At 33.5% G+C, this 21,709-nt stretch overlaps 1 protein-coding gene across 1 annotated transcript; it reads right to left on the bottom strand.

The window, feature by feature from the left end:
• Positions 1-1,396: 1,396 nt before the first annotated feature.
• On the bottom strand, positions 1,397-17,037 carry LOC114268842 (serine/threonine-protein kinase STY46). The gene is made up of 16 exons (XM_028210072.2): positions 16,399-17,037; positions 15,787-15,901; positions 14,803-14,876; positions 14,497-14,604; positions 13,818-13,872; positions 13,116-13,226; positions 12,671-12,721; positions 9,144-9,319; positions 8,958-9,065; positions 7,353-7,426; positions 5,877-6,052; positions 4,893-4,988; positions 3,170-3,250; positions 3,036-3,089; positions 2,707-2,841; positions 1,397-1,863 (listed from the first exon to the last, which is right to left on the bottom strand). The coding sequence occupies exons 1-16, from the start codon at positions 16,599-16,601 to the stop codon at positions 1,795-1,797; spliced, it is 1,686 nt and encodes a 561-aa protein (XP_028065873.2). The 5' UTR covers positions 16,602-17,037; the 3' UTR covers positions 1,397-1,794.
• Between the last annotated feature and the right edge of the window lie 4,672 nt (positions 17,038-21,709).

Below are 21,709 nucleotides of genomic sequence, written 5' to 3'. Positions count from 1 at the left end.
AAAAAAATTTCTAAAAAGTCAAACCATACATAGCCTAAGAATATTTTAATAAGTCATTTTTTACGTTGGTAACTTATTTAATTATTTTTTAATTTTGTAACATTTTTACCATCTAAAACCTGTTTGATAATCATTTCGTTTTCATTTTTCAATTTATATTTACAAAAATTTTAAAAACTATCATAAAAACTTGTTTGATAATTTTTTTTGTTTATAAATGGTTGTCTCAGTTTGTAAATTTGAGAAAAAAACGTAAATTCAAAAAATGAGTTTACGTTAGTTTTTAAATATAAATTTAAAAATTTGACTAAGAAATTTTTTTTTCAATTAACTTTTTTCTCAAATAATTTTTTTTCGTACTTTAAACCTTGGGGAGGGAATTGTAATTTCTAAAAGGTGAGGGGTGTCAATATAATTTACCCAGTGAAGACAAAATTAGTATTTAAAAAAAATAAATTGTTTAGGGAAGAATCTGTAATGAAATTTTAAATCTCAGGGAGGGAGATGTAATTTTCAAAAGATGAGGAGGGAACTATAATAAACACAAACCTTAAGGGGTGTTAATGTAATTTACCCTTTTTTTTTTTTTGAATAATTTTTTTTCCAATGATTTTTTTTTTCAACTAATACTAACCGAGTAGATAATTGGTAATACTAGTTCAAACGATTGTAATTTTTAAAATGTGAGTGATGTCAATGTAATTTACCCAGTGAAAGCAAAATTAGTATTTAAAAAAATTAAATTGCTAGAGGGAGCAATCTGTAATGAAACTTTAAATCTCAGGGAAGGAGATGTAATTTTCAAAAGGTGAGATATGGGACTGTAATAAACATAAATCTCAGGGGGTGTCAATGTAATTTACCCAATAAATTAAAAACTAAAAAATAACTTTTAACCATCTTTTCAAAATAGACAATAAAAAACAATAAATATTTTGTTAATAAATGTCTATAGACATAAAAAAGGACCCAAAAAAAACTGTTAATTTGGAGTCATTTGTTAATAAATTCACTATATTTTCATAAATTTCAAAACATTTCATAATCTTTTTACACTTTCTCATCTTGTTAATATTTAACACTCGCTAACATTTATTGAACAAAAATAAATTTAACACTTGCGAACGTTGATTGACCAAAAATAGTGGCAATCCTAAAACCCTGCAATTTAAATTTTCCAAACGAAAAAGGCAGGAACAAGAATGGGATGGAGTTGAACTAGGCAGAAATTGAATTGTCTCCAGATGAATCCTTATGATATCAGAAAAATAAAAAATCCTTTTTCACAAGTAAAGCCATGACCAATACTAGCCCTCCCAACCCAGAAAGCATCGATTTATTGTGTTCACTAATAATCCCTTACAGATTGTCAACACCACCATTTCACAAGCAAAACTCAGCCCAACCATGAGAGAACACTCCAATTACTGTAACTGTTTAAGGCACAATCGTACAAGAATCCTAATTGTAACTGTCTAATTACATGGTATGATGGCGGTGTCCCAATAAAAAGGTGTTGAAACCAAATATCATCAGTACTACTGTTATTGTAACAACAGCAACAGTTTTTTGAGGTTACATTACTCCAACACTACGGCTTAGATTGATGCTATGACGGGGGAATGTAAAAACAAGGAATGCCTGGTTAAATAAATCAATAAAGTTTATTTTTTTAACCTCATATGAAAATGAAAAAAAATAAAAGAAACATTAAAAACTGTACAGTGCAGATGAAAAAGTAGACGGGACACAATTAACTCATGTATTAATATAAAAGTCATAGTCCCCTTCACTTCAGTGATGTCCCCGTCTGAGAATTGAAAGGAATCCACCAGATGACTTATCTTTGACTTCATCTCCAACCTGTTCTACATACTTCATGCGTTACTTAGATTGTAGAAAAGTTTAATGAAGAGAATGCAATCAAATTGATGATTTTTATTTTTATTTTTATTTTTTAAGAAAAAGAAGATGCAATTCAAAAACAACCATATTAGAAAGAGATAAAATTCAGGAGTTCTTTAAGTCATCAGTGACTAATCTATGTTTTCATGCACCATGGTCCTTGGATATGACTATGGGTGCATGTCCAAGTGTTTGCCTTCATAAATATAAATATAAGAATATTGCGATATATGTATCAAAAAGCGGGGTACGGGTACGGGTACGGATACGAGGCAACATAGTGGACACTCACATAAATTGCATATTGAATAATATGATTCTTAAATAAGATGTTATCAATTATGTAAAAAAAATGTACTTGCAATTAAATAGAAATGTTATTTTACTAGCAAAATTTGAGTTTCTTCTTCAAATATGTGCAAAAAAATAAAGAGTGATATGACAACTTATAATGACTTTTTGATTTTTTGACTAAAATGTATAGTTGACAAACGAAGTCCCAAGTGTCTAAAATCAAGTAAAGGTGTCGGACACGTATCTGGCACCCTTACCATTGTCAATTTGAGTGGACACAGGTACTTCAAAGGAAATAGAAAAGTCAATGTAACCAAAAGTGGGGAATGGGTACAAGGAAACATTGTGGACACTCACATATATTGCATATTGTGTAATACTGTTCGTAAATAAGATGTTATCAATTATGTAAAAAAGGGTACCATGCAATTAAATGGAAATCAGAGGTATGTTACCTCCATAATAAAAAATTTTTAAAAAAATCAAAAAATCAAAACCAGATGTTACCTCCTTTGCAATTTGCTGCAGGATATCTATTATTTCACAGAAGTCAGGTCTTAAAGTCGGATCTTGCTGCCAGCATCTCTCAAGCAGCTCAGCAAGTTTTGGAAGAGTGTTGTTTGGGATGGTAGGCCGTAAACCCTGAAACCAAGTCAATGAAAGTCGAGTAGATTATTTATTTTCACAGAGAACTTAATATTTCAAATAAATAACTAACAAGCCTCAATCTCTGATATCTATTTTAGTGTCATAGTCCTAAAAGCTGACTCCGCAGAGGTAGCAAACTATGTGGTTAGCAGTGAAAGATTCAACAATGTAGTGAAACAGATCTTTACCTTTTGAACTACACCAACAGCTGCTTGTAATGGGGTTAAATACTCGTAAGGAAGCTGGTAAGAAAAATATGAATTACTTTGGAATACAATTCACTAGAATGCCCAAAACCACTAGTAGTTGCCACAAACAATACCTTTCCAGTGAGCAACTCCCACAATACAACTCCAAAACTGAAAATGTCAGCCTTGTGATCATAGGGCTTGTGTTCTATAACCTTCAATGCAACAGAATAATCATAAGTAAATAATATGATCGACCTCTATTAGAAGATGAACAATTGCCACCCCAGAAAAACCAATTAATTTCATTGACTGTGAACAATAAAGAGGGGGGGAAGGTGGGGGACTAAATTATGCTAAGAAGCACGGACATGGGTACAGACACGGATGCGGACATGGGACACGGCGATTTCAAAAAAATGGAAACACAGACATGGCGGGAACACGGCAATAAAATATGTTTTCATATATTTTTATTTGCTATGTAGATTAATATTACATCCAAAAACAATCACTATCAACAAAAACTAACTCTAATTCTATTTTTATTTTTTTAAAACACTTTTAGATTAACATTTACAGTTTATATTTTTTTTATGGATGATCTATAGAGTATTTAAATCTAAGAAAAAAAATAACAAACATTCAACATTCATCAAAAACACTAAATAAAATGGAAGAAAAGACAATTTGACATGTTCCTAGTGTGTCCCCGAAATGTCCACTACAAATAAATTAATTAAATAAGGGGGACAGGCCATGTGACGTGTCCCCGAAGTGTCCGTGTGCCCCTGAAGTGCCGGTGTATCCGACACGGATACAGCACTTGTATTGAAGTGTCAATGCTTCATAGAAATTATGTCTAGATAATGCTTCACATCATAACTCATCTTCTCGGATTCTCCCAAACTCAACAACACCAACAACTTGGGGTGTGCGCGGTGTGGTTTGAACGGTTTAAAAGTAAAATTATAAACCAAATGGCGGATTAGCAGATTGACGGATTGGCAAATTGCGGGTTTGAACGGTTTTGAGCAGATTGGTGGATTAAAAATATTCTAACCAATTATCAAGTCTTTGCATAATATATAATACTAATTTGCATAATATTTTCATATATATAATACAAACTAATTTTACATAATATTTTACATATATATAACTACTAATTTGTAATAAATTTCACATATTAAATCTCTTTTACACTTATTTTTACTTCGATATTTGATTAGAGGTTGAAAAATATATATGTATTAATTATAGTAGAGCGGAACGGTACGGATTATAAATTTTAAAGTTTAAACCGCGATTAGTAGATAAAGGGGCGCAGATTGGGCAGTATTTTGCACAATTCTACCAACACCAACACCAACATAGCCACTCTGTTGCAGCCCAAAATAATCTAGAGATCAGCTCACTTTATAATGGGCATAAATCATTAAATAATTCAGATGTGCATCCCCAATAACAGCAACATATAGCACTGTGCTATCATGGACAAGTATGTTCTTTTTGTCATTTCTAATTCTTACCCTATAGTGGCATCACAGCTACCTAACAACCAGATTTTACTTGAAACTAAAACTAACCACTAAAAGGGTGAACAATCAGAAAATCACACCTCCTTGAAGCCTAGGCAAAGTGCCAAAATTTTATCAAATATCTATATATAGATGATAGATCAAAGCTATAATCAAAATCACACGAATGAAACAATTATAGCATCAAAAATCACATTTATGGATTGACCTCTACAATTTCAATCAGATGGGCACCAAAAAGGCAGACATCAGCATACAAAGCATATAACCAATTTTGAATTGCAAAAGGTCCAAAATTTATCCAAAAAATGCACACCTCAGGAGCCATCCATCGATATGTCCCGGTTTCTGCTGTCATAACTCCAGTTTGAGCTTTTACTCTGGCAACTCCAAAATCAGCCACCTTAACAACCTGTAGTGCAAAGGATTTTATAAAAAATTTTGAACATTAATTATTATTATGAAACTCAGTTTGAAAGCCATAAAAAGCAAACTCACAATGAACAAATTTCTGTTGACTTATTTTTTGCATGACAAGCAATAACTACATTTTGACAATGAGAACTCAGATGTAAATCAAGAACAATAAATAAATGATTTTAGATCCTAACAAAGAAGTTCGTGGATTTTATCACCAAGTATACAAATCCCTTGATTCAAAAGGTTTAATTTTTCCCTATATGGAAGCTCCCTAAAGGCTAAGACACTCTACTTGAGCATGGCTTGATAGACTAAGCTAAGGTTTACTAATATCAAAGCTGATTGTAATGTTTACGTATAACAATTAGTACATTAGACATCTTATATACATTATGGAAAAGAAAATCATCCATTTGAGCAGCCAAACAAAAATCAAAGCTTTCATCCTATCTATCCGACAGTTGGAAAGCACTGTCTCCAAAATGTTAGTGTGGCTAATCAATTCATGCTGCTACTCTAAATTTTAATCATGAGGTTGTCCTCTACATCCCAACATTTTAAACAATAATAGAAATTTAAAACCCCAGGGACATACTTAATTGAAAATTCCTTAAATCCAACTGCCCTCTACCATAAATAAATAAATAAAACTGTCTGCAATTTGGAAAGTCAACCACCTATTCGAAATTTAGAAAAGAGATTATATATACATTGAGGATAATACAACAATAACAATATACATATGTATGTCTGGAAAATAAGGGTAAACTTTTGCATTGTTTTTTCTACAAAATAGAGAATGAGTTCCCAGAGAAAAGAAATTGCAGTATAACAAATGATATTAACATTATTGAAAACAGAGATAAAGAAAGCATCTTACTTCATTTTCATCCATCAGAAGATTGGCAGCCTTCAAATCTCTATGAATTATATTGTTCTGGTGCAGGTAGTTCATACCCTTTGATATATCAACTGCTACTCTTAGTAAAGATGGTAGTTTGAAAGTACCCCTTTGTTTGTGGAGATAGTCATACACACTTCCACCAGACATATATTCTGGAGTAAAGCAAAGGGGGGAAAAGCTTACAAAGATTTAACAATAACAAAAGACTCCAAAAGAGGAAATGAAAAAATAAATAAATAAATTCTTGAACGCCAAAAGGATTTAAAAAAAAGACAAAATCCATTTCTTTATTGTGATAAGACACAAAAGCACTAAAAAAAAAAAAGATCAACGAAACCCAAAAAACATGGGGTTCTTCAATACCAATGTGTGCACAGGAGAACTGGGAAGGCGAGAGGTTGGGTGGGGTCACAAAAAAGATCAGGAAAGGTGGGAGATTTGGTCGCAACAATGACTGGGGAGTGGTGGGTGGTGGCGAGGGAGTCAGGGAGGACACTGCCAGTCGTTGGAGAGGTGAGGGATGAGGGGGGAGGCTGTTGGGAGGAAAGAGGAGTGGCGGGGTGGTAGAGTTTGGTTTTGGGGAAGAAGATGGTTAGAGTTTAGTTTTCAGAAAGATGAAGATAATGGCATATTTGTCTTTTTACATTGTAATTTGACTCTATGTTATTAAAAGCGATAAGTGCACCAAGGCGCCAAGGTCACCTGAAGCCTTAGGCGCAAGGCAAGACGCGGGCTTCATTGAAGTAAGGTGCACCATGGCAGGTTGAAATAATATAATTTAATATGAGGCATATAAGCACATAACTAACTAGTATAACATAAACAAAATGAAACATTGAACATTTTAAAAAATAAATACTAACAAATATCACCATTTTACCATAGACAAATGAGTAATATTTCAAAGTTCAACATAAAACACGAATATCCATGATCTAAAGGTCAACTAAATCGACAATATTAGCATGTATATTTGAAGGATATGATCTGTTGTAGCTGACCCATGCAATTTCAGTTTGGTCCAACTCAAAAAAAGAAAAAAAGCCCTCAAGGCCTGCTCCCTGGGCTTAATTGCGCCTTGTTCCAGTCATGCGCTTTAATCGCACCTTAGTGAAGTCGCCTCGCCTTGACCATTGCAAGGCACAAGGGGTGGGCATGGCTGGGACTTGCGCCTCTTTTAATAACACTGATTTGACTTTGATTAAAATATTTTCCTGTCTAACTCCTAATTGACGTGCGTGTGGTACACATTCTAATAATTCGGATGGAATAATTAATGATAGGAAGGCAAATTGCAAAATGTCCAAAACCATGAGAGGGGTATTTGCCTATTATACAAGGGGTGAAGTGCTTTGGGTCAAAACCATTGGGGAGGTAAATTGGATTTTGCCTAAAAAAAAGGAGCTTTCAGTTTGCATTATGAGAGACATCCATATACACATAAGAATATACCTGTAACAATGCACAAACTAGGAAGTTTGGTACATGCACCTATGAATTGTACAACATTCTTGTGCCGAACCTTCCTGCAAGTGCCAACGAGTAAATTAGAAGACCTAAAGTAACTAAACTTTTCTAATAGAGTTCAATGCATATCTGCACAAGTTAGATAACTTCACTATCATTGTGGTGAAAAGGATGATAACTGGGGAATATCAATGGAATTCTAAGTCCCAACACCGCAATCAGTAACATCACAATGTTGTCTTGTTGCACTGACCCTGGGAGGATGGGGTAGGAAAGAGGAACGGAACAACCATTTGAAATGGAAATTTAAAGGTCAGTCTAATGCTGACTTCTTGTTTTTTTGGCACATATAATATACCCAGAAACCATATTTTGGAGCACCTGCACATCTGGCAAGACAAACAACAGTCTGACCAACAAGATACAAACTACTGCTTCAGCACATGACATCATAGAATTCTTTTAACTAACATCATGATTGAAAATAGACTACAATAAGCTTCCTAGGAAAATATAAAAAGGTTTTAATGGAAAAGTTAAAATATGACAAGATTTGTGAAAAAAATAATCAAGCTAGACAAAAAGAACTGACAGATTTTTAGCACATGCTATGTAAAGAATGAGAGCCTTAAGGAAGCTTAATAATTTCAACTAGCAGCCGAAAAGAAATAAATTGACTACCCTATTTTTTCTATTTTTTTTAATAATGGGTGAATTATAGCCATAGTCCCCCGAGTTTGACACCTGTTTCATTTTAGTCCCTGTAGTTCTAATTGTGCCAAATAAGTCCCTCAAGATTCAATTCCAAATCAATTTAATCCCTGAAGGAAATATACAAATAAACTATAAACCTAGAAGTACTATTAATTACTATAAGGCCATATTTACCTATTAGTATAATTTTTAAATCCCTATAAATTATAAAATCACAGTAAAAGTACATGTCTTTAGAATTGGTATCAGACCCTAGTTTCTCAGCCTTACCAATATTAATATATGAACATTAGATTAGATATACTGAAGAAGTCGGATCAGATAATTTAAATAATAATATTGCACTACAATTGAACAAAATAATACTATAATCAGGTTATTAAAAGAACTTAACAAAAATCTTATAGAAAATCATCTAGAGTTATACTCGAAATCCGACATCTACTATTACATAAAGGTAAGCAATTAGCTATTGTAGAAAACAAGCAAGAAAACACCACAAATAATTATCTTTATCCTTAAAGGGAACTCTCCAAAGGAACCTTTTGCACCAGAAAAATGAAAAAATAGTGTGTGATAAATTATAAAATAAAAAGGTATTTTCATAATATAACAAAACTTAAGATGTAAGAATATAATAACTAAAACCTCAGCGTCATGATTGTAAAACAAAAAGGACCAAAGTGGAACAAGATAGAAAGTATAAGGACCAAATTGACGAAATTCAAAGTCCAAGGACCACTGAAACTTAGAGGAAACTAGAAGGACCATTTATGGATTTTATTAAGCACTGCGACGAAAGGGATGAATTAAGAATGTAGGATTTATACAATACTATACCCATATGCTCAATTGAAAAGTAATGATTCGACAAACCTCATAATAAATACTTCTTGGGCAAATTCCCTCTGCAAGTCTGGACCTACACGTTCAGACTTCAGAACTTTGATAGCTACTTCCTGGCTACAGTATGTACCTTTGTATCTGTATCAATCAAAAGATTTAGTTAACTGATGACTCAAAACACAATTAGAACAGATGTTTACGATATGATAAACTTACAGATCACCATATGACCCGGCTGCAATTTTGCTCTCAAATTTCAGAAGTTGAGGATCAATTTCCCAGACATCAGTCCCATCATTAGGTATTGTCAAATGATCAGGTTCATGTTTGATCACTGTTTGCCCCTGGTCACCCATAGAAGATGGCAAAAGATGGTCTGGCCAAGAAAGCTTCTGCATAGCCACTCAAAATGCCTAGTTAAGAATCTATTCATTACTGAGTATCAAAAACTAGCATAGAAAAGGAAAACACATTAAACATAAAAGTAAACAGAACACATGTGGAAGTGCAACATGAGAAAATTTAATGTAAATTCTACATTTTTAGCATTCCACATTTAGCATTAAGGCATATATAAAGAGGTTTCTTATATTACACAACAGGAACACAATTTAAAGAAAATGCTTAGCTCATGGGATGAATATAGACTTGAGAGCTTCACTTCAAAATGTCTGTGTATGTTACCAAATTTGTTAACCTATATCAAGTGCCCAATAATAAAACCCCAAATAAGAAATAGTAAAATGGTGAGATGTGTTAGAAAAGTGGGAGAGGGGTAGGAATTAATTGAATAAATACCTCTTTTATTCAATCACAAACAAATTATACAAAGCATAGCTATCTCTCTGTTAACTCTCAAATTCTCTACTCTCTTTAAATTCTCCTCATCTGGAGATATTGTGTTTCTCCCTAGAGATTACATGTTTCTCCCACTCTATCTAAAGCAATCACAAGACCTATCTATTTATAGACTCTCAATCTGTGTACAAAACTTGTATGCTACAGTGTTCTCTTCCTCCTTAAGCTTTGACAATGGAGCTTCCTTGAAGCTTACTTTTCCTTCTAGCTGCTTCCATTTTCTTCTTCATTTTGAAGTTCTCTTCTTGACTCTTGAATTCTCCAACAGCTTCTTCTCTTTTCTGGAATTCACCATCTTCAAACACAAATTGAGTTTGTATTTCAACATCCCCCTCAAACTTAATTTGTTGGATTCTCTACACGATACTTCATATCTGCTCGTGGATGGCCTCTTGTCCGGTCTTTGTAGTCAATCCTCTATTGACTTCTATCTCTCTTTAAACAGCCTCCTGATGTTCGGTGTTGTCAACCTCCTGTTGACGTCTTCTCTCTTGTCCACGACCTTGTCCTCTGTCAGGATCTCTTCCTTGCAATATATATCCTATTTCAAGACCTCTTCCATGTGGAACAACCCTCTGTTGTCCTCTCTTGTCAATCCTCTATTGACGTATGTCTCTTGGAACAACCACCTGTTGTTCTTTATCTCTAGAAACAACCAACTGTTATTTATCTTGTGGAACAACCACATGTAGTCCACTTCTGTCAACCATCTGTTAACTCATCTCTCTTCAATGTCTTAGAGCAACCAACTGTTTGCTTGTCTTGTCCACGATATCTGGGATGTCTTCTATCACTTTTCTATGATGTCTTCTTTGCTGTATTCTTTGACTCTTGCTTCGAAGAATATTTTTCTTACTTCATCTCTTCAAATAAAATCTGCAAATTACTGGCATGGAATTTGCAAAATTTGACCGTACGGATGTGTCCGGAATGCTCCAAATAGTTAGAAAGCACTATTGGATCATTGCGATTGGACTTTGGATGGCTTAGATTTAGCCAAAATAGATTGGACGGGTTCAGATTAACAGTTGCAACTCAATCGCGAAACACTAAATAATTTCTCTTGAATGTTTTGCAACTTCAGAATTCTAGGGAAGATGTATAGGTTCAACTTAACAGTTCTATGTATGCGCTCAACTTCTCGACAGCCGTATAGGTTCATTTGAAGTTCGTTTGAACCATTCTTTATACCGTCAGAATCCTCTTAACGGGTACTTTAATCCGGTATACTCAAAACTAAATTTCGATAATTTTGAAAAAATTTAGTTTCGATAACTTTGGTTCCTTCTTGGCTCTTCTAATTGAAAGGTCTAGACTCCTCCAGTCAACACACCTTCGAAATATGGACAAAATTGAAATCAACCTCTATTCTTCTCTGTTTCTTCGAATTTTTTGCCTAAACAGACTCTGATACCACTGTTGAAAGTGGGAGAGGGGTGTATATCGGTTGTGATGGTATATAAAGAGAGGAATTAATTGAATAAATACTCCTTTTATTCAATCACAAACAAATTATACAAAACAGAGTTCTCTCTGTTAACTCCCAAATTCTCTACTCTCTTAGAATTCTCCTCATCTGGAAATATTGTGTTTCTCCTTGGAGAATACATTTTTCTCTCACTCTATCTAAAACAATCACACAACCTATCTATTTATAGACTCTCAATCCGTGTACAAAACGTGTGTACTATAGTGTTCTCTTCCTCCTTAAGCTTTAACAATGGAGCTTCCTTGAAGCTTCCTTTTCCTTCTAGCTAATTCCATTTTCTTCTTCATTTTGAACTTCTATTCTTGACTTTTGAATTCTCCAGCAGCTTCTTCTCTTTTCTGGAATTCACCATCTTTAAACTCAAATTGAGTTTGTATTCCAACAAGATGAAGTAGAGAAGTATATCTAGCACCACGGTTCAATTAGAAAGTGTTGGAATATTTTAATAATTAAAAATATTATTAAATTCTTTTACTGTTACAAGTTTTATATGAAAATCAATACCATATTTATACCAAAATATTTCAAAACATTCTCTTAATTGTGAATTAAACCTGTTGCTACAATCCTCCAATATATATACCTGATTTTTACATCAGTTTGAGGAGACCAAGAATTCTCAAGTGCCATGTCTCTGCTTTCTATCTTACTGTTATTCTGTCAGTTTTACTTAACAAAATTCTATATATTCCATTGACTTACATACACTATTCTATATTTTTTTGGGCAACTACAGTTCGTAGCTAGTTCATATCCTCTGCGTAGAAGTGAACACTAGACGAGAAAGTTTTGTCATATATGCAATCTGTATGTATGTTGTATATGCCATTTATAGAAAGATTAGTGCTAGATTTCCAAAAAAAAGTACCATAACAGACATTTGAGGTTCTCAGTCCAACTTCAACTCACTAACTATTTGTCTATCTATAACAATGATTGTGAAGGAGTTGAGTCACAGCATGCGGTATCGTACCTGTGAAAATGAAATGCTAGCAAAGCTCACCCACCCCATGATTTATTGGGTCAGGATATTAAAATAGAGGAAATTTGAGGAACTTGACAAATGTAAGTTCACATCCAAAAGATAAGGCAGATATACAATATCTTAAACTTCAAATGTAAAACTGTATCCAACACAAATAGAGCATTCAAACTACAGCTCCAGAAAGGAATCACCATGACAAACACCAAAATAATTAAAATCAAACCACCAGGCCTGTGGATTAATTCAAGATATACTGACTGAACCAATTTCAAATATTCTCCTAAGTATCAGCTGGGCTAAAATAAAAAAATAAGAAGCCATTTTACTGATGCTTTATTACATAACAAAAATTTGAGGAATCACATACAAAGTTACAGACTCCATATTGTAACAAAAACAGCGGGGCAGTACCTCAATCTTCAACAATTCCTTTTTTAATGCAGTTTGGAGCTGCTCAATTTCCTAAAAATCAACAATAAATCAGCCAAAAAATATTCCAATGAATTGAAACAAAAAGAACAAATCAAAAAAACATGCTTGTGCAGTATAATTTGAAGATATTTCAAACAGCTTCCGATTTGTTTAAAATTCAAAATTGACTAATTTAAACTATTAACAGTAAAATTAAAAGATCATATAAACTATAAAATTCGACTCATTCAGGGAGGACAACAATGAATAAAAGTGAATGAACAATTCAAAAGTCTTAAACAGGTGACAAGGCAGAAATCAATATCTGTGTGGCTTTTCCAAAAAAGAAATTAAAACTTGAAATATAATACAAAACAGGTAGCCTAATCTGTTTACCATAAGGATATAAGCAACCTACCTACATAATTAGATGAAAAGAAATTACCTCATAAGGCCAACCATCAACGACAAAGACGTCCAAGGAATACCCGTCCACTGTAGAAAAAGCATGTGCTTCCCGGATGTTCAGCCCAACCTCAGCTAGTAAGGATGTCAACTGCAGATTTTGTGCATGTCTTCGTCAAAATTTTGTTCATAAGCTTGGGATTTAAAAATTTGTCAAATGCCAAAATTAGCTACATTAAAAGAGTACAACCTGTGAGTCCAAAACTAGAATACTCACTGGAGATTTTAAACCATGCATTTCTCTCTAACAATATTGGAATTATGAGCTTCATGCCTAAGGTTATGAAATAAAGAATATTGACACATATAGCTGTAGTTGAAGAGTAAAATGCATTTTCATGTCTTTGAACCAACAAATTTCATGTGTGAAAACTGATTAATCAGAAAGTCAAATTTAAAAATACATGCTCTCTTGTTTCTTGGTGCTAATAATAATGAGGCTGTGGGTTGCTTGCATCGAATGTAATTAGTTAACTGAAACAAAGCTGCAGCAAAAAGCCTTTAACTAGAATACTAAGTCAAACGCTCATATTGATCCCCGGATGCTTTTATGAACATTAGATCATATATCAATTTAATCAGCAACATGGGAAGAGGATGTGGCCTAAATCAAGTGATGTGGCAACTTCAAAATCATATGACAAAATATAATTGCTCTAGAACAAGCAAACACACCAACTACCTGACTGAGGAGCTTTGGCTTATCATCCGTTGAAAATGTAATTTCATGCATTGACCTACATAATTTCCAATCACATAAAAGCATAATAAGCTGGACAATGCAAAACAGTGAAATTCTCCAGAACATAATTGGTAAAATTATTGATAACGGGGATAGCTATGTAGAGATTAACTAGAATATTGACCACTAATATAGAAGTATATGAGCTCAAAACCGAACACCATTTAACCACTTCAATCAGACAGCTAGTAGTTTCGTTAGTATGGAATATATTACTTGTGGAGTTGCTAGAATTGACTTTCAAGGATTCTGGAACATAAATGGATGAAGAATTTTTCTATATGACCAAAATCCATGAGAAGGCTTAATCTCCTTTCTGGAATATAAATGGATGAAGAATTTTTCTGTTTTAGGTAATTAAAAAAAGAATGAAAGAAAGAAACTTTTCAAAAACAAAAAAGGTTAATCAACTAAATGTTAATTTTGATCTAAACCAAACTGCTATGGTCGATCACATTATTTTACAGAAATGGTGGGTCCTACATCCACACAAGGCATTTGTTGTGTTCATCCACATAGGAGGTGAAAAAAACCAGTCAAATTCATCCGGTGATATATAGCATGGAAAGATGTTCTGGAAAGACATTGGGGCAAAAAAGAGATGTTAAGTGAATCTTACCGGGGCTGGGAACCAGCACTGTCCCCATCTTGAACTTGAGATTTGTTTGCTTCAAGTGCAAGAGCTACGAGATTTGGAGATGAACCAAAGGCAGGTGGTGGATGAACGCTGACATATTAAAAGGGAAGGTACAAATGTCAGCATCATCAGTGAGAAATACTGATTAAAGTAATGGTGGACTGAACAACTAAATGAAAGAAAGTACTATCCTACAAGTTTCATTCATAAGCCACTCACATGCGATATGGGAACTACATCCAGCAAAAACAAAGCAAATCTTGTAAGTTATTTACTAAGAAATAAGACCTTTGGGCAACTTCTTTCGTTGGAGAGCTTGAATGATTAGAATCAGCTGTATTTCCATCAGAGATGGGAGGAACCTGGATGAGAGAGCAATTGCCAAAATGTATTCGACCAAACTACTTTAGACCAAGTATACAAATAAAACTACCTACAAACAAACAACTAAAACAGTGCAAAATCATAGAAAGTAAAACATATTTTTGTTCTTGAAAAAGTGTAACACTTCAGCAATGGCAATTCAACAATATAAAAAGAACTTCCCAAACCAAACAAAACTAAGCCTGGTGTACTAATCGGTGGGGATAGGCTATAGAAAGACCTGCCCAGAACTGTGAAAATATACGAACAAATTGGAGTGAATAAATAAACCTGGAAATCATAAAAGCGAATTGCTGATACATTCATCACTGTTCTTGAAAAGGTCACCATACAAAATTATACCAGAATTCCGGCAAACCAATATTTCATCTGTGTCTGAGATTGGATAATTCAAAAGTCTTACGCAGTTTGAACTTAAGCCAATAGACTTTAGTCTTAGGGTGTATGACACTCTAATGATTTCAATATCCCCGAGGATAAACCTTGTGGACCCAAATCTGTGAGCCTCTAAAAACCCCTTGCTCATACATATCTCTAGAAAATTGTTTTAAAGCCCGAGAAAGTATGGTTGCATTATTGAGAACATATTTTCATGTCTGCCTCAAAAGCATACCCCCTCAACAAACTCTAATGGATTTTTATGGATCCATAGCACAGTTTACCTTGCTACGCTTGCATAGAATAATAAATTAGATTGTTACTTCGAGTGTTTATTCTTCATTTTTGCAATACCTACTGTATTGTTAACCCATTAATATAATATTATGCCACTCCTAGCATCCAAATTGCATTTATGCTTAACAACACTGTACAACAAAAGAAGTCCTGTCCAAAAGGACAAATGGACAATGAACCAAAGCTATCACAATGTAGATCAAATCAACTTACCTGCACTAGCCGAATTTCGAATGCAGGTCTATTAACAGGATCATGAGCCAATTGAAGTAATCGTTTATGCACAAGAACATCTTCTGCCCTCTCCACATTCACATCAAGTGCATACCTGCCATGCATATCAAAAGACTCAACAACCAGTCAAATATTTTTCATAATTATCATTAAATTAAACAATTATATCACAAAATTCAGGATGTGTGTGTGAGAGATCTAACAAGACCCCCAAAAAAAAAAAACCTACAATTTTGCTCCATTGTAGAGACGCATGAGATTAATTGAACATCAAAATACACTCTCCACAAAAACAAAAATTGTAAAAACAATTAGAAAAGAAGAAAGAAAAAAACTGAAAAAGCTTCTAACACCAGAAAATATAAATACTAATTAATGCCGAACAGATTCAACATCTCGATCAACCGAAAAAATACAAATAAATAAACAAACATTAAAATAAAAATAAAAATGCAAAGCATCGAGACATGCATATCTGTAACAAAGACACTCAAAATCAAAAAAAAAAAATATTTATATTTATATATAGAATATACTTAGTATACGAGACCATACAGGTAGATAGAAAGGTAAAGGTAAAGGTAAAGGTACCGAGTGGGGAGACGATCAAAGTGAGCCCAAAGTTCATCATCAAAACCAGGTTCTCCAGCCTCCTGATGATTTAATTCCTTAAGCCTACGGAGGACCTCATTGTAAACCTCGAGTTTTCTTCTCTGCTGACGAGAGTTCGCTGTAGACGATTCCACCACTCGACTACCGCAGCTCTCGTTATCTTCCATCACCATTGATTGCATACAGAGAAAATAGAAGAAAATTCAAGAGAAAATTCTGTTTCCGAGATCCGAATGCGCGACAAGTAAAGACGACGGTGTGGTACGGCCTTGGATTATTCCAGGAAAAAGAGAAACGACGAGTTTATACGGAGATGATGCAGATTTGAGAAAGCTTTGAACTAAAATAGAGAATTGTTACTAGTATCATCTGTATGCAAATCATATACATACATACAGGTTTGTGTATTTGTATAGAAGAAGAACAAAATACAAACAGCGATCGCTCTCTCTTTCTCGCTTTCTCTCTCTACAACTTTTCCATTCTTGGAGGGGTTTTGATTCGGAGAATGCTTAACGGCGTAAAGCGCACCCTCAGTGTTAGGCCGACGTGGTTTATGCTTATCTCTCTGTGGGTTTATAATTTCGTTAATTTTATTTATTACCTTAATGTGAAGGTGGAGGTGACTAGGCGCCCCTGGATTATGATAAGTTTGTATCGAAAAGACAATTTTGCCCCTCGTTGGAGTGGGGCTCACCTACTACATGACTTATCCTATAGAGTGGTTAATTGGTGATCTGGAAATATGGTCGCGTGATATTTTAGAATAGGGCATGACTTCTGTTCAGTTCTTAATCGGATTGGACTATATTGTTGGATTTGTAAAGGTTTATTATGAGTTTCGTTTTGATAATCTGAACCGTTCAATGTGTAGAAATCATCGAGTACTATATGCCTGTAAAAAATCATATTAATCGGATATCGATAGTTATGTGATCAAATCAGTTTTGTATAAAAAAAAATGGAAGGTGAATAAATTAACGGTGAATAAATTAACGGTTGACAAAAATCTGTTTTGATCGCATAGCTATCGATATCCGATTAACGTGATTTTTTACAAACATATAGTACTCAACGAGTTCTACACATTGAATGGTTCAGATTATCAAAACGGGACTCGTGGTGGGCCTTCACGGGCCCAACAGCACAGTCCAGTCCGATTAAGGACTGGACAGACGCCATTTCCTTTAGAATAATGTTATATACATTAATTAATGTACATATTAGTATATTAATAGATGATATGATATAATTTTAGAAGTTTTGAATATTTATAATTTGTATAATAAATAGGGTCATTAATGATATCATAACACTAGTTAGTACACTAGTGTGTATACTAATTGATATATATAACACCACCAGATATTGTAAGGTATGATTTCGTATCAGATGATTAATGAATATGAAGGAATATGATATATGATCATAAATAAAAGAATAATAAAGAAAGAGAACTCTAATTTTAAAACTCTAAAGAGCGTTTTAGTGATATGGTAAGGAGTGGGGTCCACATGTAATATGATATATGTGCCTATATTTTTATTTTTTTTTTCCTTTTATCACATCATTAGAATTCTCTTTAAAGTTTTAAAATTAGAACTCTCTATCATTATTGATAAAAGAATAGTAATACGTGATGTTTCAAATATATTGAATAATTTTTTTACCATATAGAACTGTGGTTTTGGTCACTATATTCTTGACCAATGCTACGTACACATAAATATGGTACATTCTGTGCGTAAATTTTCTGTGTAAATAATATTTCTCTTATATTTCTAATATTAATTTCATGACTAAATTTTTCATTATCCTTTACTTGATATCTACATGAATATTTATTATTAATTTGTATAAATTACATTGCCTTCCTTAAAATTTAAATTACCAAAAAAAAAAAACCTAGGATTTCGCGTGTTTTTTAATTTAAACCCAAGGTTTCAATTTTGACAAATTAAATCTTAGAGTTTCTTCATGTTTCAATGTGAACCCTCAATTCATATCCGTTTGATTGAACTAACAGAATCTAAGCAAAATTCTCATATTTAAACACGCATGTTCAAACACTTGTATATCCTTTGTCGTAATTTCGTTTCGCCTCATTTTTGCATCGTTGGATTCACCTCATTGTCTCGTTTTAATTTTATCCCTTATACGCCTTGTTCCACCTTATTTTGTGTGCTGTTGGAACTCTAAAAGTTGGTCAAATATAAGATTTTGTCTCTTTGAGTAAAATTTTCATATTCAAATACACATGTTCAAGCACTTGTATCTCCTTTGTCGTGACTCCGCCTTGCCTCATTTTTGCGTCGTTGGATTCACCTCATGGCCTAGTTTTCGTTCCACCCCTCATAAGCCTCGTTCCACATCTTTTTGCATATTATCAGAGTTCCAAAAGTTGGCCAAAAATAAGTTCTCTCTCTTTGGGCAAAATTTTCATATTCAAACTCACATGTTCAAGCACTTGTATCTCCCTTATCGTAACTCTGTTTCGTCTAATTTTGGTGTTGTTGGATTCACATCATGACCTAGTTTTCATTTCACCCCTCATGCGCCTTAGTCCACCTCTTTTTGCATGCCGCCAACGCTTCAAAAGTTGGCCAAAAATAAAATAAGTCTCTTGTTTTTTTTTCCCCTCCTCTATCTTTTATCTATATGCTTCTTCCTTTCTACTTTCTTTCCACAATTATTCTCTTTTGTCCTTTTCTTTTTCCTTCATAGCCCTTCCATCGAGCTCGTGGTGGCCACTGAACCTCCGACGGCGGCGGTGTCGTCGAGTACGAATGTATATGATTTACAAGAACGGAAAGAAACATAAGAATAGGGGAAGGACCATGAAGGAAGAGGAAAAGAGAGAAAACTTGTGGAAAAAAAGGAGGAAGGAAGAAGTATGGAGATATAAGATAGATGGGGGAAAAAAAGTGAGAAATTTTATTTTTGGCCAACTTTCAGAGCTCTAACAACATACAAAAATTGGTGGAACAAGGCTTATAAGGGGTGGAATGAAAACTAGACCATAGACCATGAGATGAATCCAATAACGCAAAAATGAAGCAAAACAAAGTTACGACGAATGAGATATAAGTGCTTGAACATGTGTGTTTGAATATGAAAATTTTACCTAAAGAGAGAAAAATCTTATTTTTTACCAACTTTCGGAGTTTTAACAGCACACAAAAAGAGGTGGAACAAGGCGTATGAAAGGTGGAATGAAAACTAGGCAATGAGGTGAATCGAACGACGCAAAAATGAGGCGAAATGAAGTTACGACAAGGATGATACAAGTGTTTGAACATGTGTATTTGAACATGAGAATTTTGCCCAGATTTCGTTAGTCCAATAAAATGGATATGGACGGAAGGTTTACATTGAAACACGGAAGAAACTCCAGGGTTTAATTTGTCAAAATTAAAACTCTGGGGTTTAAATTGAAAAACACGCGAAACCCTAGAGTTTACACTAAAATATATATTTTAATTCTTGTGTCTTCATATCATTTATATTAGTTCTAGTTCTTTTAGTCTTACTTGTTTTGGGTAACTCTTAAGTTGTCGTTTGGCAATAGACTTTTTTAGTTGGCTTTTTAGCATTTTGGCTATTTTAGCTAGGACTTAAAGTTCGTTTGGATTGATTTTTTTGACTTTTATGAGAGAAAAAGTAAAATAATTATGGTTTGGATGTGACATTTTGCCTTATTGACTTTTTAACCTATTTTTGTCTTTTTGTGACTATTAGTCAAAAAAACTCATTGCCAAACGAAGCTTAAATAAGCTGTTTATTGACTTATTGGTTTATTTCTGTCACATCACCTCTCTATTTTTTTACACGCATTTTAGTAATAAGTAAGTCAAAAAATAAGTTATACACAAACTAACCCTAAAAAAGAGGTTAGTGTAATTATACTAAAATTTTAACATTTACTATATTTTATTTTCAAAAATCAAGGGAGGTCAATGGAATTTACTGTATTAATTTTTCATTAAAAAATAATTATTAACAAATTAATAATATTTTGTCAAGTATAATACAAAATAGTAAGAAAATAAACTATATATAGCAGTGTTTTCATTTTTTTAAATGTTTTATGAGTATTTCTCATTGTTTTGTAGTTTTAAAAAAATGTGATATTTGTAGAAAATACAAATAATGCACAATTTTAAATAAACTAGATTTTCTGTAGTAAATATGAAGAAAAATTAGATCTTTTTAATAATTAAATTGAACTTTTTTGGAATGAATTATTTTCATTGTCAATTGTCTTTTATATTCTTCTCCATGTCTCTTTCCCAAATATTTCCTTTCCTTTCCTTTCCTTTCTATCCCACCATTTTCCAAATCGTAATCAATGTGTTTGGTTTTAATTTTCTAAATTCAGTTTTTTAGAAATTTAGTGTTTTTATTTTTCATATTTTTTTGTTTTTAGTGAATATTTTTAAAATATGAAGTAATTTTTTGGGAATTTTTTTTTAAGGTCCCTGATATTAAGATTTTATAGCATAAAGGATACCAAATATTTTCATAATGTCTAAGATCCATCAATTTGATCCAAAGAAATTTCATCTAGAGATTTTCTTTAGACTTCCCAGAGAAATTTCTCTCCAGAGAAATTCCGATCTAGAGAAATTTCTCCCCAGAATTTCTTTGGACCTCTGAAAGAATTTCTCTCCAGAGAACTAGAATTTCTCTAGGAGGTTTCTCTATTTCTCTGGACCTCCTAGAGAATTTCTCGGAGAAAATTCACCGAGAAAATGCCAAATTTCTCTGGACAACAATGAGGACTAGTGTTTTGCTTCAAAGAAAATTGTGTAAAAAAAACTACACCTCAATATGCACATGTGAACAATTATAAACCTTTAAATTTAAATTTAGGTATAAAAATGCACTGTGCTTCACATAGTATGCATGATTCCTTCATTTCAACATAGTTAATCCATAGCAAATAAACATATTAATGATCAATCAGAGATACTTACTGGACAATAGCTCTTCTTGCTTTCCAGAATTATTTCTGACCTATATAGCGATCTCGGTTTTCCCTTATTTGTTTAAACTGTATTCCGGGCTCGGGTCCGTGGATGTTGGTTGTTGTCTTATTCTCATTCTCATCCTTTAAATTCCTTATATTTGAGTCTTGGGTTGTGTTGGGTAGGTTTGAAACAGGTTGGTTATGTTTGGAAACCAAGAGTTGATGCCCAGATTTTGGCCTTCACGCTCGAATGGGCCCTTTGCTTTTGTTGCTCTGCTCGAGCAGGCATTTTGACGCTCGAGCGTGATTATTCAACCCTCT

Source organism: Camellia sinensis, chromosome 5, assembly GCF_055761805.1.
Source record: "Camellia sinensis isolate YWXY chromosome 5, ASM5576180v1, whole genome shotgun sequence".
NCBI lineage: Eukaryota > Viridiplantae > Streptophyta > Magnoliopsida > Ericales > Theaceae > Camellia > Camellia sinensis.
This window is presented reverse-complemented; position numbering and strand designations above follow the sequence as displayed.